The 18134-nt window shown below is 42.3% G+C and overlaps 1 protein-coding gene across 2 annotated transcripts in view; it reads left to right on the plus strand.

The window, feature by feature from the left end:
* Window positions 1-18134, plus strand: part of RTTN (rotatin) — a 273895-nt gene that overhangs the window by 63720 nt on the left and 192041 nt on the right. The window contains exons 9-14 of one of the 2 annotated variants that reach the window (XM_077270109.1): window positions 2669-2819; window positions 3134-3290; window positions 8350-8531; window positions 10088-10203; window positions 10630-10800; window positions 15660-15872. In XM_077270109.1, coding sequence (XP_077126224.1) covers window positions 2669-2819; window positions 3134-3290; window positions 8350-8531; window positions 10088-10203; window positions 10630-10800; window positions 15660-15872 — 990 coding nt within the window. Of the gene's footprint in view, window positions 1-2668; window positions 2820-3133; window positions 3309-8349; window positions 8532-10087; window positions 10204-10629; window positions 10801-15659; window positions 15873-18134 lie in introns of both variants that reach the window. The other variant, XM_077270108.1, reaches the window with a different exon arrangement.

An 18134-nucleotide genomic window follows, 5' to 3' on the forward strand; every position in this document is an offset into this window, starting at 1 on the left:
AAGAAAAGGTGGTATGTGTTGGCTGACACCCGGGCACCGTGAGCGCCATCACGTACTACCATTTCCTCACACTTAGCGCTTTCTGCACCATACTACATCTGCCCTCATCTCTATCCATTGTCATGAATGATGACGACTCAGAATGGTAGAAACTTCAAGCTAATGGTCTCTGAGGATAATAATCTCTTGCTGTAGAATTCATTTATAAGCATCACTGCGAATTGTTTGACAACAAAATGTGACCTCTTGGGCAACGGACTGTAAAGAGTAGCGAATCCTTGGAACAGACCTGAGGGTCCCTGCACCCTGCTTTACTTTTACCTCCTTAAACTTATGTGCAATACAATTTCTACCAGTCAGATTTTTGCCTACACGGGGTATAAAAGCAGCGAGCATAAAGTATCCTACTGTCTTCCTGTGAAATATATGAAAGGTCAACTGATTTCTGCCGTGGATGTGCAGATTACTCCTCTGGAGAGTCACACAAGGGTTAGGTCCAATGAAAGGACTCTGTCAGGAAGCTTTTACCTCTGAAACTAGTGGAATGACTGTATATATCCTACTACATAAGTAAATCTACAGGGTGGGCCATTTATATGGATACACCTGGGTGGGCCATTTATAAAGATGCAATCCAAAATGTCCGACTTCAAAATGGCTGCCATGGTCACCACCCATCTTGAAGTGTTTTCCCCCATCCATGTTCTAATGTGCCACAAACAGGAAGTTGACATCACCAACCATTCCCATTTTATTTAGGTTTATCCATGTACATGGCCCACCTAGGCGTATCCATATAAGTAGCCCACCCTGTAGTGTGGCAGCGCTGATATATTGAGCTTTAAATCCACATGCAAATTAGCCTACAAGTTCTTTAGGGGCCTGTCTATGTGCTCTGAATGTACTTCAAAGGTTGGTTTCTCAGCGCCGCCACATCAGATTACTACAAGAATGGTATGATTTTCATTGCACTATATCCTACACAATCATACTGATGGTTTCAAATGTAAAGTCGTCCTTCTACATTCCCTTTAAACGGAACCTGTTGCCATAAAACGCAATCCAGTCTGAAGATATGATATGGAGCAGGAGGAGCTGCGCAGATTGATTAAATAGTTTGTGAGAAAAGAGTTCAGTATAACCTGTGTTTTCATATATTAATCCTCTGCTCTTCCTGAGATTTTTGGTCCAGTGGGCGGTCCCATCACTGTCCAGTGGGCGGTCCCATCACTGTCCAGTGGGAGGTCCCATCACTGTCCAGTGGGAGGTCCCATCACTGTCCAGTGGGCGGTCCCATCAGACAGTGATCTCTGTATGCATTCGTAAACCTAGAAAGCTATGTGACTGACAGCTTTCTATGTTTAAAGGTACCTTCACACGAAACGACATTATAACGATATCGCTAGCAATCCGTGACGTTGCAGCGTCCTCGCTAGCGATATCGTTCCGTTTGACACGCAGCAGCGATCAGGATCCTGCTGTGATGTCGCTGGTCGCTGAATAAAGTCCAGAACTTTATTTGGTCGTCCGATCGCTGTGTATCGTTGTGTTTGAAAGCAAAAGCAACGATACCAGCGATATTTTACACTGGTAACCAGGGTAAACATCGGGTTACTAAGCGCAGGGCCGCGCTTAGTTACCCGATGTTTACCCTGGTTACTAGCGTAAAATGTAAAAAAAACAAACAGCACATACTCACATTGCGTCCCCTGCAGTCTGCTTCCTCCTCTGACTCAGCGCCGCAAAGTGAAAGTGAAAGCAGCACAGCGGTGACGTCACCGCTCTGCTCTCACTGTACGGCGCTCAGTCAGTCAGGAAGTGGACGCAGGGGGACGTGAATGTAAGTATGTGCTGTTTGTTTTTTTTAGATTTTACGCTGGTAACCAGGGTAAACATCGGGTTACTAAGCGCGGCCCTGCGCTTAGTTACCCGATGTTTACCCTGGTTACCAGGGGACCTCGGCATAGTTGATCGCTGGAGAGCGGTCTGTGTGACAGCTCTCCAGCGACCAAACAGCGACGCTGCAGCGATCGACATCGTTGTCGCTATCGCTGCAGCGTCGCTTCGTGTGAAGGTACCTTAAGAGTTCAGAGATCACTGTCTGATGGGACCGCCCACTGGACCAAAAATTTCAAAAAGAGTGCGGATTAAATGATTAGCTCACATTGTGAATATTTTCTCAGAAGTGTATATCAGCTGCTTAGCTCCCTCTGCTCTATAACGTGCTGCCTGCAGATAGGACTGCATTCTTATGGTGACTTGTTCCCTTTTAAATGGAGCTAATCCTCGTGGTGAAATCCAGCGCTGTAATCTGCACATCTATGGCAGAAACCTGTTTTAGCCTCTGATTTCTGCTGCAGATCCTGTAATACTGTAATTGCATGTGTAATTTGCATACTATATAATCAGCATACGTGAATATGCTTGTACGAGGCTGCAAGAATCTTCAGCTGTGTAGGAAGCATTGTGTCTTATGGCTATCTGTATAAATAATCACGTTCTGTATTATTATTTTTTTTTATAGCTCGTGTTACAGCATTACCTGCATTGTACTCGTGTGTTTTAGCTTTATGTCCTGTTTTCTGAGACTAATGTGACATTGTGCTGATTAGTTGGTGGTGTAGGAGATAAATGGTATACTAATCTCGGCTGTGTATTGCCTCTGTAGAGTCTGTTGTCTTTGCTGAGCCTGGCCTTTGAAAAAGACGACCAACAACATTTGGCGTTTCAGTCGGCTTCCTGTTTGCATCACTTGTGTACATTGCTTAGAAGCCGCCTGAACTTTCATAGAGATCCCGGCTTCTTGAGCACTAAACAAGGTAAACCTAATGCAAGAATAGAATCGACCAAAAAGATTAGCAGGAACCTGGTCCAACAGACATTTCGGCCGTCTGTGGCCCCCAGACCAGAACCCTGCAAATCTCCTCCTATCTGCATCACAAGCGCCTGTTCTTCTGTAGCCATTGACTCTGATATGAGATTTCTCTCCATTTTGCTGTTCTAATAAATGTAAATACCATTCCTAAGTTGTCTTCCACATCTTTCTTTCTTGATGATCCTTCAGTGACTTCACAGTACATATCTGAACGGATAAATCATATTGAATGAGTTCTTTACACTGATTATTCTGCAGATGTCATTTCCCAGAATTCCTCGGTGTCATACCACACTCCAGCCGCTCGGAATTCACAGGATGCGTCGCCCGATAATGAGCTTCGGCCCTCTGCGGTGGGACGTGCCAAACAGAGGCTCAGCGGAGATGGGCAGGATTGGGATGCCACGTCCTCTAGGCAAGTGGCTACTGGACTGTGAGCCTTACTTTCATTGTTTTTCTACAGCCAGATACACAAACCACTTAAATGTTCTGTTTCCAGGTGGTCAATCATGTTATCATGCCAAATTTATAAAAATTATGCTACATGTATTGGTCAGCACGGTGGCTCAGTGGTCAGCAGTATATCCCTACAGCGCTGGGGTCCTGACTTCAAATTTCACCAAGGAGTTTGTATGGTCCCTCCATATTTGGGTTAGTTTCGACTTGGTAATCTGATTTCCTCCCACACCCCAAAAGACATACTGGTTGGGAATTTAGATACTGAGCTCCAATGGGGGCAGTGATAATGTCTATAGAGTGCGGTGGAGTTAATGGTGCTATATACACTCCTGAGAGAACTTATGTCGCTTATCCATGTTATGTAAATAAAAGCTTATAACCTGATGTTAAATTCATCCATTGGTTGTATAAATTATTCTTTTGAAAGCTAAAACCCTCCGAAATGTGGTTTAGGTTAAGAAAATAAATTTGCATCAATGCAGAAATATTGATCAGTTAATGGACACAGAATGGTCAGATTTTGGCAAGACAAAAGTTTTGTCGCCCACAGAAAGTAATGTGATATCCAAACAAATAATTAACTTAAAATACAAATATATGTTGCATAACATTGGTGAATGAAGTTGTGGTGCTATTAGTCATATTTAATATTTTGTGTGACTTCCACGCTTGAAGAACTGCATCCATGCGGTTCTATGTTATGATCTGGTGGCCTAGGAGCGGCATGAGACGTACTCTGGAGAATGTGGTAACTGTACTGACCGCAGACCCTGGACTTAACACCGCAACTAGAAGTAGCCGTTGGATGTACCTACTGATCCTAGACACCTCGACACAGCCGGAGGACTAATTAACCCTATAGATAGAAAAGGGAAAACTATCTTGCCTCAGAGAAAATTCCCAAAGGATAGGCAGCCCCCCACAAATATTGACTGTGAGAGGAGAGGAAAAAACATACACAGGCTGAAAACAGAATTTAGCAAAGGAGGCCAATCTAGCTAGATAGAAAAGATAGGACAGAGAACTATGCGGTCAGTATTAAAATACTATGAAATGTCCACCACAGATAATACAAAAAGCTCCACATCTAACTAAAGATATGGAGGGTAAATCTGCCTCTCCAGAGTTTCCAGCTTGGCTGCATAAATCCTTACACAGATAAAGCTGGACAACAAAAAAAACATGCAAAACACTGAACAATGAGGCCCACAACATGTGGGCAGAAAAACAAGCAGAACTTATCTTGTAGAAATGAACTGCAAGCAGGAGCGACCAGGAAGGGATGAATCCTCCAGAAACAATGAACAACTGGCACTCACTAAAGGGTGAAGCCAGACTAAATAGCCCCGTCCGAAGTGGACGCACCTGATGACTGCTGTGAAGGACAAACAGCAGCACTACCACTTATAACCACCGGTGGGAGCCCAAGAGCAGAACCCACAACAGAATTCACAACAGTTCTACAATGATTCATGCAATTTATTAATGAAGTCATCAGGATTAGCAAAGAATGCAGTCTTACATGCCTCCCAGAGTTCATCTAGATTATTTGGTTTTGTCTTCCAAGCTTCCTCTTTCATCCTACCCTAAACATGCTCAATGATGTTCATGTCTGGTGACTGGGCTGGCCAGTCCTTGAGCACCTTGATCTTTTTTGCCTGGAGGAACTTTGTTGTAGAGATGGGTGTATGAGATGGAGCACCATCATGCTACAGAATTTGACCCCTTTTATGATTTGGAATATAAGAGGTAGCTAATACTTGTTCATATTTTAGGCTATTGATATTGCCTTCCACCTTGCAAATGTTTTGCACACCCCCATACTGAATGTAACCCCAGACCATGATCTTTCCACCACCAAATTTAACTGTTTTCTGGGTGTATTATGGATCCATACGGACTCCAGTAGGACTCCTTCAGTATTTGCGGCGGCTGTGGTGTAATTCTACTGAATATTCATCATAGAAATCCACCTTCTGCCACTTTCCCAGCGTCCATCTGTTTAGCAGGCTGTGGGACTTTGCAAATGCCACACAGTTTTTTATTTGCCTTTTGTTTAGTGCTGGCTTCTGGGCACTGATTCGACCATAGAGGCCATTTCGAGACAGAATCCTACAAACTGTTCTAGTTGACACAGGGACTTGAGGTGGCCAGGCCTGTTGGAGCTCTGCTGCAGTGGAAGAGGGGCTTGCTATGGATTTTGTAACCAACAAACTTTCCTCCTGAACAGTTGTCTTGTGGGGTCTGCCGGACCTGGGCTTGTCAAACACATCTCCAGTCTCTTTAAATATTTTTTTAAATTCTTTGTGCTTGACGCTGAGACACATTAAAAGTGCCAGCCTGCTCTGCAGTGGATTTGGTCTTCAGCCTCTTGATAATCCAGGCTTTGATCGCAGGGTGGATTTTTGTCATGTTGTCAGAGCTCAAGTTGCAGTTCAAGTGAAGGTCTGGGGTGCTGGGTTTCTTTTTATACACACACACTAATTAACTGATCATTTACTGAGCACAGGTGAGGATGTAAACTAGGATTGGGTGCATTATATGACCAGGCGACAAAACTTTTGTCTTGCCAAAATCTGACCATTCTGTGTCCATTAACTGATCAATATTTCTGCATTGATGCCAATTTATTTTCTTAACCTAAATCACATTTTGGAGGGTTTCAGCTTTCAAAAGAATAATTTATACAACCAATGGATGAATTTAACGTCCGGTTATAAGCTTTTATTTACATAACTTGGATAAGCGACATAACTTCTGTTAGGGAGTGTAAGCTATTGAAAAAAATACTAGACTAGTTGGTTCCTATGCTACTTTATGACCGCATCTTCCATTTGTAAGACTTTCTTACTCTTGTACATATTATAACAAAGCTTATTAATGGGGCTTGTTTTTCATAAATATTGCCCACTTCACTTACGCTGTTTCCTTACACTTCCATGTGATAACCCAATTTTTTTTCTTGAAAAAAACATATGTTATTTGTACATATTTGAATGTGGGCAAGTAATATGATGTTTTGTTTTTTTCCCGGTCATTACTTATTTTTTTGAATATTTAAATCAATTTTTTTTTGCTAGCCTGTGCTCCTTTAGAAACGCGTACTAAATAAAACAGATGTTGACCGCTAGTAATAATGTGGCAGATTATATGTGACAAATTAAACAGATATATATATATTATATTTTGTTAAAAAGCCTCTATTAATATTGGTATGTAATGCTATCAACACAAAATGTTGATGTTATTTATGACATAAAAAACATTTATAAAAGACCGCCAACATCAGGTACAAATAGCAAAAAGTAATCAAATACTGTGAAAGGATTAAATACCCATTTTCACACAAAAAATAAAAGAAAAAGGAAGTCACAGGACGGCCCACCTAATGCTCCACCATAAATGATAATATATAATGATCACAGCAGTGGGTAAAAGGCCTTCAAAGTGGTAAAAATTCTAGTGATATTGTCCATAAATATCCATTGTGAAAAAAAACAAATAGAACAATTATATATTACCAAAAAATACTGCACACAAAGAAAGTGCTATGTGCAAGGTGCAAATACTTGAAAAATTATAAATAATACATATATACTGAAAAAAAAATATATAAAATGCACAAGTGATGGAAAGAGAAGAAGATTTGGCCACAATGAAATACTGTGATAAAAATGGATATTACTATGCTCAGGATGGTACAAGGTAATATGGTCAAAATAGTGTACCCAGAGTTGCTGCAAATGAATAAATGATATGGCTAAAGCATATAGGGAGATTACAAATAAGGTAAAAACGCCAGATTTGTAGTTTTTCAGTCACCGTAGTTCCCAAAAAATGTGCAACACAAAGTGATAAAGGGAACCTTTCACCCCCAAAATCGAAGATGAGCTAAGCCCACCAGCATCAGGGGCTTATCTACAGCATTCTGGAATGCTGTAGATAAGCCCCCTGATGTATCCTGAAAGATGATAAAGAGAGGTTAGATTATACTTACCCAGGGGCGGTCCCGCTGCGGTCCGGTCCGATGGGCGTCGCGGTCCAGTCCGGGGCCTCCCATCTTCTTACGATGACGTCCTCTTCTTGCATTCACGCTGCGGCTCCGGCGCAGGCATACTTTGTCTGACCTGTTGAGGGCAAAGCAAAGTACTGTAGTGCACAGGCATTGAGCCTCTCTGACCTTTCCCAGCACCTGCGCACTGCAGTACTTTGCCCTCAACAGGGCAGACAAAGTACACCTGCGCCGGAGCCGCAGCATGAAGACAAGAAGAGGACGTCATCGTAAGAAGATGGGAGGCCCCGGACCGGACCGCGACGCCCATCGGACCAGAACCGGACCGGGACCGCCCCCCCAGATGAGTATAATATAACCTCTTTTTCTCATCTTTCAGGATACATCGGGGGCTTATCTACAGCATTCCAGAATGCTGTAGATAAGCTCCTGATGCTGGTGGGCTTAGCTCACCTTCGATTTTGGGGGTGACAGGCTCCCTATAAGTATTTTGTATTTATCGCAAAATGATGTCAATAAACGTTACAGCTCTGCATGCACAAAAAAGTCCTCCGACTGCCCTATTAATGGAAAAATAAGTTACTAGACTCAGAAAATGGAAACACACTGAAATATTTATATAAAAACTGTACAAAATTGTGATCACTGTAGTCGCACTGATCTGAGGAAAGTGCAGTGTAAATGACCCGGCATCAATCAACTCTGTGTAAAAACAAACCCCCCAAAACAATGGCAGAAAAGTAGTTTTCTTACAGTTTCACCCCAAGTGTAATTCTATCCTTGTGTTTCAGCACGTGATACATTAGGGATAACGCACCACCGAGCGCTCCTATGTATGGGAGTGACAGCAGAGATCGCTGTGGACCAATGCCACCTAATGTGTGTGGGGGCTTTATTCTCCTAGCAGGCTTATATTGGCTCCTGATATATAAACCTCTAATAATAATCTGTACTATCTGATCAGTGATGCCTCACAATGTAAATCTTTCATTCTTCTATTAAGTGGAACCAGTGTTCAGGCGCACGCAAACTCCCGGACCCCACATTGGTCCCCAATGGACAGAGGCCCATCAGACCCCGCAGAGCTTGAAAATGAAGATGCATTAGATCTACAATTTCAGCAGATCAGTCTCCCTCAGTTTTGTGTTCTTGTTTTGGAAAATGCTTCACCTTTGCTAAAAACAGGTCTGTTTTTCCTTCATTGTCCCAATTTAGTAAGATAATTGGCAATTCTAGACGAAATATGGTTTATCTGTTTACCCATAAAACTTGAATCTTAGATTAAGGATTTAAAGGGAATCTGTCAGCAGGTTTTTGCTAGGTAATCTAAGGATAGCCTGAGGTAGGGGTTAAAACACAGATTTCAACGATGTGTCACATGTCAGGCTGTGTGCTGTTGTTTACTTACGCTGAAGCTTTTATCACCTGGTGACTATAATTGCCCCGACTACAGCAGCTGTGCATGCTAGTCCGACTCCGCCCCTTCTGTTATAAGCAGCTTACTATCTATGGACTTTGTACACAGAGAGCCTGGTGTGGGCAGTGGCAGCTTTCTGAGCTCTGCTGCATTACTAAATCTATATATTCTGATTGTCACATCTTCTGCACCCAGTAAACTAAGTGATGACATTGTTGGATTCAAGGTCTCGTTGCCTACATCAGGCTGCTCTCGGATGAGGAAGCAAAAACCTGCTGACAGATTCTCTTTAAGGGACACACAAGAATTTACAATAGAGGTCTGTGCTGCTATTTTCTACCTAGTGGTGAAAATGTGGCGACATTTATAATTATCTTGTGTGTTTATGTATATGTTAATTAATGAGTTAACTAGGAAGTGTTTTTATGTTTGGAATGTATGTTATACCCAAAGTTAAAGATTATTCATATGTCAGTAGGACCATAACAGGATGTATATAGGCTGGCTCTGTACACCCTCCTCCGATCTAACAGATATGATGCTTCTGCAGCCTATCACTGCAGCCATTGTTTGGTTGCAGCGGTCCCACGTCTATCTTTGCTGGTGGAAAAAGCTGTGCTCTGCATAAAATAAAAAAACCCTGAAGACTTATCACCTGGACCGGCGCCATTCTTCTATTCTCAGCGCTGTCCCCCAGTGATGATGTGACATAAACCATATCACCTGAACATTAGAGCCAATTATCTGCCGCTGGTTGACTGCAGTCTTCATTATTCCTGATAGGGAATTTATACTGTGAATACAGCAATACGAATGTATGTAAAGTGGAATTAATGGTGCTATGTAAGTGAGTAAAAAAAGTAATTACGAGAAAGCCGACTTCTATAAACTTTTTTACATGACCACTGCAGCCAATCATCAGTCACTGATTAGCTGCGCTCTTCATTATTCCTTCAGAGTGAATGTCCGCTCTGACAGTGTCCCGGAGGCTGCAGCCGGTCAGTTGCTGATGATTGGCTGCAGTAGTCACTTGACATTGTTTTTGTCAGGTGATTGGTGGGGAATGAAGCACTGGGATCATTGGAACGGCTCCGTTTCGGGAGGTAAGTATACAGGTTTTTTTTTTTTTTTTTTTTCATTTATGCTGCCCAGTGAAGGTTTAGTGGACAACCCCTTCAATATTGAGTGATGGCTGTGTGGGTTGATTGTTCGATGGAAAACTTTTATATGTAGTTCTTGTAATTGTTCATCCTTTTTTATTTATTTATTTTTTAGTTATCCAGAATTTAATTACATTTTTATTTTTTCATGTGTCCGTGTGCAGAAAGGCGGAAGCTTTTGATCTTGATCCTTGAGCTCCTTACCGAAAACTCTGGTCTCCTGGGTGACGCCATTTCAGAAGATGTCTGGGAAGACGGAAGTCTCATAGGGCAAGAACTGGTGAGCGAGCAATAGCGATCTCATGGTGCGAGTAATGAATGTGTTAAATATCTCCTTGTCAGGCCACTAACTGATGATATTAGCCGTCCGTCCTATATTAAGTTTACATCCATAAAAACTTGCTTTCCAAGCACTTCTTGGCTCCTCTGGATATGGGAGGCCTAGCCCGCCGCCCCGGTTGTTATGGCAACCTAAGAAGGCAAACAATAAGACAATGTCAATAACGCCTTTTATTTCTCTGATATTTCTTCTCCTTCCAAAGGTTATGCATGGACAACAAGGCTGCAGAACTTAATTAGAAATGATTTTTTTTTAGAGGGTTGCTGCTTTTTATTTTTCTGCTATAAATTGCACACTTCTTATGATTTAAACCTATTCCAATAATGTAATAAGCAGTCATTTGTTGTTTTTTTTTTGCTTTTCCAGAGATGTAAACTGCTTTTTGTGCTTGATACTCTTGGGGAGACGATATTGTATCATAAAAATAGCAATCGTTCTGAGAAGCCTGACTCTTCTCTTGTGAACCGCAGAATGGCATTTATCAGCATCTCGCTTTTCACAATGCGACTTCTGCAAACACTTATCCCAGTGGAAAAGGTAAGAGATGAAGGCCAGTCCTGAAAAGCAGAAACCTTTAAAAGGCTTCTTTCTGCAGATTGTTTTGGTTAATATTAATGCCCCAGGTTATCCGCTGCCGTCTTCACTCCACTTTGCAGTTGTGACCACTCTGTAGGCTGAAATTTACAGCCGGGAATCGTTAGCTATACTCGCTATTGATCTGGCCATAAACCTTTGTGAAATAATGTAGTGCCAGGGCACCTGATGTGCAAGGATAATATCCAGCGTATACGGCGGGGGCATGCTTGTTTGGTTTCCATGTATCTGTTTATAATCTACCCTAAGCTTTAATATTCCACAGAGTCTTGAGTGTCCGTAGATGATCGCATGAAGTGCGTAAGCCTGTCCGTTTCCCAAACCAGAGCGCACGTAAGCCCCCGATGTGCCACGCGCAGATCTATAGCAATAAACAGTAAAGGAACCGTTCTCTTTCCATGCACATTAGATCAATATTGGCCTTCTTGGCCATCACATCTATGAGAGAGTCCCTGCTGATGGCTAACAATGGGGGATAGAAGGGTCTGGATTATAGTTTTCTTGTGGGAGGTGTCTGACATTGACTTATCGCCTTCCCCTCATGGAGAACAGACCCTCACTCAGCCTATTGATGTGTGGGTGCGGTGTACAGAGGGAGGATTGTCACTTGACAGATACTAGACGTATATAGCCACCTTTTAGAATGGTGCTGAATAAGTTTAAAATAGTTCACAAATGATGGTGATGTCCTATCCACACGACACGTCATCGGTATCAGCTCCCACTACCCCAATCCGCTGCTATTAGCGCCAGTGACTGCCAGTAACTGCAGCGCCATTCAGTGTCCGAGTAGAGAATAGGATTATTTGATCTGCAGCACTCATTAACAGCTGCTACATATTGATCTCATTGTTGAGATCCGGCCGGAGCTAATGACCTCTGATCTGTTGTTGATGACCTGTACTGGATGTAGGTCTCCAGTATGGTATGATTGGAAAAAAAACCTTTAAGAGCAGTACGCAGGTTTTCTTTCTGTATAGCAGTGGGGTGCAGCGCTTACCTTATTGTTATCCCTTTTCCTGTGATTGTGTCAGAAGATCCATTTTTGATGGAATTTAGCTCGTGCCCTTGCCTCTAAAACAAGCCACTGAGGGCTGCAAGGCTGGTACGATGTCCTCTGTGTGTCACGTCAGAACATAAGAAATTCGCTGGCCTCCCGTCCAGCAGCCAAGTGTCACTGACCGAAGCACTGCGAATTGACCCACTTGCCTCTATAGCATGATGTAGAGGGGCATAGACCCTAATTCCAGTGATTTATCACTTACTGGGCTGCTAGCTTTAGTTTTGATGAAATCACTCTTTCATCTGCTGCAGATTTACCAGTTCTCTGAATGCTGAGCTCTCTATATCCCCCACCCATAACACTGATGGCTTTCTGTAAACTGTGCATAGGCAGAAAGCTGCCAATCAATATTGGGGGTGACATTAAGCAGATCACATGAATATGGAGGACTACATGGCCGCACGTTTACTAGTCTTTGATGATCTCCTGCTGATAAAAAAAGTGATTTTATCAAAACTACAACAAGCAGCCAATTAAGTGGCAGATCGCTGGAAACAGTGTCTGTCTATACATAATGCTGCTTTCAGAGGTGGAAAAAACTGTGACAGGTTGCCTGATCTAGCTGGTGAGGACAACTTCTCCATGTTTTCTTTGCATTAGTTTTGCTGCCAGTAAAGATGCGTGCGTGCGTGTGTGCACACATATATGTATATAGTATAATTGTGTTTTTTTAATTTTATTGAGCTAATCTTTAAGTTGTCATTTGTTATGGTTGCTTCTGTAATATTCCACCTAAGTATCTCGCGTGCTCTCTTAGAAATGTAACTTTCTTAGTTTCTCCACTAAGATGACAATCTCTTTTTCTTTAGCTTTCCCTACATTACATAATATAGTGTCTTCTGTATTAGATTTCTAGTACTATGTAAAGCGACGCGGAATATGTTGGCGCTATATAAAAAATACAACACTGTAAAACACGTATAGATAGAAGTGCCGTGTTCTCTGGATGACTTTCCATTGAAAATGATTGCACTCCTATGCCAAAATTTATTTTACTAACAACAGCTAGAAAAAATACATTTTTAATTTTCATTTTGTAAAATATCTGGAGCCTTTTATCTTTTTTTTTTTTTCCCGTTCAGTTGCCATTCTGTAGATGTAGCGGCTTCTCGTGCTATTCCTGGGCCTCTGCTGCCCTCTGCCTGTCCTGTCCTCACATATTTGCTGCAATCATTGTCGTTTATTGTGTGTGTTCTTTCATATAGTTCATGTTCGATTATGTACACCTTGTACATTTTAATTAGTCATTTATGACTAATTTATTCTTGCAATGTAATATGTAGCAAATACATTGCAGCAAGTGGGCGTTAATATACATCCTGTTTGTGCATGCAGAATCTGCCGCTCCATACACAGTGGGTGCTGGCCAGCTCCGATATGAAAGAAATGATCATTTCTGGTATTGCCATGTCCGTATCAGTCCAAAATAATGATCACACTACTTCTCTCACATGCTAAACTTCTTAAAATAAATAAATTAGATAAATAGAAATGTCAGAATTTTAGCTTTTTGGTCGCCATGCCTCCCAAAATGAGACTAAGAACTACATCAACATCCCCCACAAATTTAGAAAAAAAAAAAAATGCCCTCGCACAGCTTTTACCAAATAAAAAACAAACAAACAAAAAAAATTATATATATATATATATATATATATATATTGGTGGCACACGCCATTGTTTACCAATCAAAGCAAACAAAACAAAGGCATGCGCCGCCAGAACTAGGACAAGAGCAACGTGTTGATTCATAGTCACTATGGCCGTTAACAAGCACAAGGTAGGATAAAATCAAAATGAGCAAATACCCTGCATTAAGTAAATGAGTAAATAGCAATAGTCCATGTAAATAACATATAACATGGGGTACTTAGTTAACTCTATTTAGATAAAAAGAAGAAAAGCCTAAAGGTACCGTCACACTCAGCGACGCTGCAGCGATATAGACAACGAGCCGATCGCTGCAACGTCGCTGTTTAGGTCGCTGGGGAGCTGTCACACAGACAGCTCTCTCCAGCGACCAACGATCAGGGGAACGACTTCGGCATCGTTGAAACTGTCTTCAACGATGCCGAAGTCCCCCTGCAGCACCCGGGTAACCAGGGTAAACATCGGGTTACTAAGTGCAGGGCCGCGCTTAGTAACCCGATATTTACCCTGGTTACCATTGTAAAAGTAAAAAAAAAAACACTACATACTCACCTTCTGATGTCTGTCACGTCCCCCGCCGGCAGCTTCCCTGCACTGAATGTGTCAGCGGCGCAGGCAGTAACAGCGGTGATGTCACCGCTGTGCTCTGCTTTACGGCCAGCCGACGCTGACACATTCAGTGCAGGGAAGCCGCTGGCGGGGGACGTGACAGACATCAGAAGGTGAGTATGTAGTGTTTTTTTTTTACTTTTACAATGGTAACAAGGGTAAATATCGGGTTACTAAGCGCGGCCCTGCGCTTAGTAACCCGATATTTACCCTGGTTACCATTGTGAAACATTGCAGGCATCGTTGCTTTTGCTGTCAAACACAACGATACACACCGACCTAACGACGAAATAAGGTGCTGGCCTTCTAGCTCCGACCAACGATATCACAGCGGGATCCAGATCGCTGCTGCGTGTCAAACGCAACGATATCGCTATCCAGGACGCTGCAACGTCACGGATCGCTGTCGTTCTCATTGGAAAGTTGTTCAGTGTGAAGGTACCTTAAAAGCCACCCCACCGCGACAAGGTGACCAAGTCGGGACAGTCCTATCTCTGTTGATTTAAGTGTCTAAGTGCCAGCAGTACCCTATGTTCTTTACATGCACTATTGCTCATTTTTGCTTTTTTTCATCCTAGCTTGTGTGAATTATTTTTAAAAGTAGCAAAACAAAAAAACCTCTATTTATAATGACCCTCATAATAGTTTTAGTCATTTTAATTGCACAATGAACGCCATAAAGTGATATCTAAATAGTTTCTTTTTTTCCCTATACCCCAATACATTTTATATACCGGTAAGGTAAATAGCATCTTAAAATAAATAAATAAATAAAAAAAACATTAAATTCTCTCCCGGTAAGCTAACAATAATAAAAAATCTTCACTTTTGGAAGACGAAGATCAAAACAACGGAGAGAAGTGGCCCGTTCCTTAAGGGGTTAAAGCGCCCCCCGTTCTGTTTGCATAGTCTCCATTCTCAGCCTCTGCGCCACTGTTGCTTGTAATGTAAGGTTTTGTACATGCGATCAAGTTTTCACAAACAGCCGGATTTAAAGGAAGCAAAACCTCCTTTGTGATAGATTTGCGCTTCACTCCAGTGGCTTAAAAATAATGAGGCCAGCATGGATAGGTTGATATTCTGCTCATATTCCTAGTCATTGAAAATACATGCTGTGCTAAGCACATTAAGTCACAAAAGTGCCTCCCTTTAGTGGGTTTGATTTCTGAAGACATTACAGTAGAGCTGGAATTCTAATCAGCGCAGGCAATATTCCATCCAAAGCTCGAGAGCTCACGGAACAAGCTTCTCCAAATTGGTCCTTAAGGGAACTGCACTGGGCACATTGATGGCGGGGTTTTATGTCTTTGTGTCTCGCAATGAAATATTTAAATATAATGCTTCTCAATAAAATATTTAAATATTGGTAAAATTGGGGCTTTCGCCGGAGGTTGACGCTGAGCAGAGAAAGTCTTGACCTCGGTGAAACGTGTTATATGCATGTACGATTTTTACACATTTGTTCTTTTCTCTTTTTAAGGCAAATCATGTGTTACCGGAGAGTTTGATGAACGCTTTGTTTCTCTTGTCTGTCGACCTGCCGTTCCGTACTGCTTACCCCAGTGTTCATGAGTCTGTTATAGCTTTCATGGAGCAGCTGAATTCTGAAGACTACTGGGTCTACAAGCAAGCCTTGGAGACCGCCTATTCAATTGAGTGTACAACTTCTTTTATGTCCTGCTCCACAAAGGAGGTTTGTACAGTGCAGCGAAGTATATAATCTGCAATCCTAGCAGTATATGTATGTCTTAATAGTATATTTGCACTTAGGCTATTTTCACACTAGCGTTCAGCAGGGTTGCGGATGAAATCCTTCTTGCTCCCAGAAGCCCTGACCACTGCAACCCTTCCTTCTGCTCCGCTTACGTTTGCATTCGTCCTGCGTACCCTATCTTTAACATTGGGTACGCAGGCCATGCGGATGTATGCAGATGGCTCCACATGTGTCGTCTTGACGCTGCGCTGACCTGCGTTGAATGCAACATGTTGCTTTTTGTTGTGGTCGGCGCAGGGTCAAAACGACACATGCCGAAACGCGCGTCGAGGCGGGTGCACACCGTGGGTTTGACTATACAGCCTGCACAGGTAATTATATAATCTGATATTGTGGCTTTAATATACACTGACAAGTCTAAAATTGAATGTGTAACCTATACAGGTTGGGTCTGTGACGTTATACTATGCATTTTTGCGTCTAGACTTGTAGGAATTTACCCAATATGTAATTTATTCAATGCTTCCCATATTTTACCCACTTGTGTGTACACCTGCGTTTTCCCACATGTGCAACTTGGCTTTGATCCATTCCCCCCTTTTCCTGCCAGATATCCTGGAATATTTAATAAAGTATTTTGTATTTTTCATATATTATCCTGTTTGGGTGTTCTTTTGATCGTTTTTTTTCTATGGTTTGTTTATCTGTTAATATATTGCAGTCATCCTATTATATTGCACTGTGTACTTACAATTGCTCATTTTGCCCTTCTTCCCAGCTAATTCTTCTCTTTTACATTAGATCTGTGACATCACATGATTAAAAACTGACTAGCTGAATCCCTCTAAGCTCTCTGGCATCCCAGCTTCACCTCCTCTTCAACTCCTGATCCATCTGCTCCACTCCTCCCCTGTGCCAAGGACTTTGCAGTGAGGTAGAATTGTAGTTGTAGTGATAACTTATACAGGCAAAATAGACTTTCTGTTTCTACACAGAGCTTAGAAGGATTCAGCTATTCAGTTTTTAGTCAGGTAGTGTCACAGACTTAAAGGGAATCTGTCACCCCCAAAATCAACGGTGGGGTGAGCAAAGTACTGCAGTGCGCAGGCGCCGAGAAAGGTCAGGGCTTATCTACAGCATTCTGTAATGCTGTAGATCAGCCCCCGATGTATCCTGAAAGATGGTAAAAAGAGTTTAGATTATACTCACCCAGGGGCGGTCTCACTGCGGTCCGGTCCGATGGGCGTCGCAGTCCGGTTCCGGCGCCTCCCATCTTCTTACGATGACGTCCTCTTCTTGTCTTCACGCTCCGGCGCAGGCGTACTTTGTCTGCCCTGTTGAGGGCAGAGCAAAGTACTGCAGTGTGCAGGCGTTGAGCCTCTCTGACCTTTCCTGGCGCCTGCGCACTGCAGTACTTTGCTCTGCCCTGAACGGCAGACAAAGTACGCCTGCGCCAGAGCCGCAGCCTGAAGACCAGAAGAGGACGTCTTCTGATGAAGATAGGAGACGCCGGACCGGACCAGCAGCGGGAACGCCCCTGGGGGAGTATAATATAACTTCTTTTTCTCATCTTTTGGGATACATTGGGGGCTTATCTACAGCATTACAGAATGCTGTAGATAAGCCCCTGATGACGGTGGGCTTACCTCACCCTCGATTTTGGTGGTGACAGATTCCCTTTAATGGAAAAGAGAAGAATAAACTGAGTAGAAGGGCAAAAGGAGCAATTGTAAGTGTACAGTGCTATATAATATCATTGCAATATATTAAGAGGATAAAAATCTTGATGAGTGCTTCTTTAAGTAACTCAGTCAGAGTAGAGAGATGTTGTTGTAGTTGTTGGATTTTAGGGAAAAAACAATATGCTTAACATTTTCAAATTGTTTATAATCTGGACGGTTTCCTTATAATGAGCTATGCGTCACACTGTTTTTTTTAAATGGCTCCCTTGAATTTATAAAGAATTTCTCAGTTTTTAAATCATTTTGTTTTACTGTACACATGGAAGAAAGGGAGGCTCCTACCACCACCAGATATCTCACAGGAAAACATACGATTGTGCTTAGAGCAGGAGGGAATATGTCTGATCTTCTGGGGCACATGTCCACTGTTCATCAGCCATTTTTGTCAGTCCTCGAGACTCCACACTTTTTTGCAACCATGCCTCTTCATTCATGAGAATGTGAGAAAGAATGGATGTTAGGAATTTCCACTTGTTCTGTAGATAAGTGATTAATAGTA

The sequence above is a fragment of the Ranitomeya variabilis genome, chromosome 6, assembly GCF_051348905.1.
Source record: "Ranitomeya variabilis isolate aRanVar5 chromosome 6, aRanVar5.hap1, whole genome shotgun sequence".
Lineage (NCBI taxonomy): Eukaryota > Metazoa > Chordata > Amphibia > Anura > Dendrobatidae > Ranitomeya > Ranitomeya variabilis.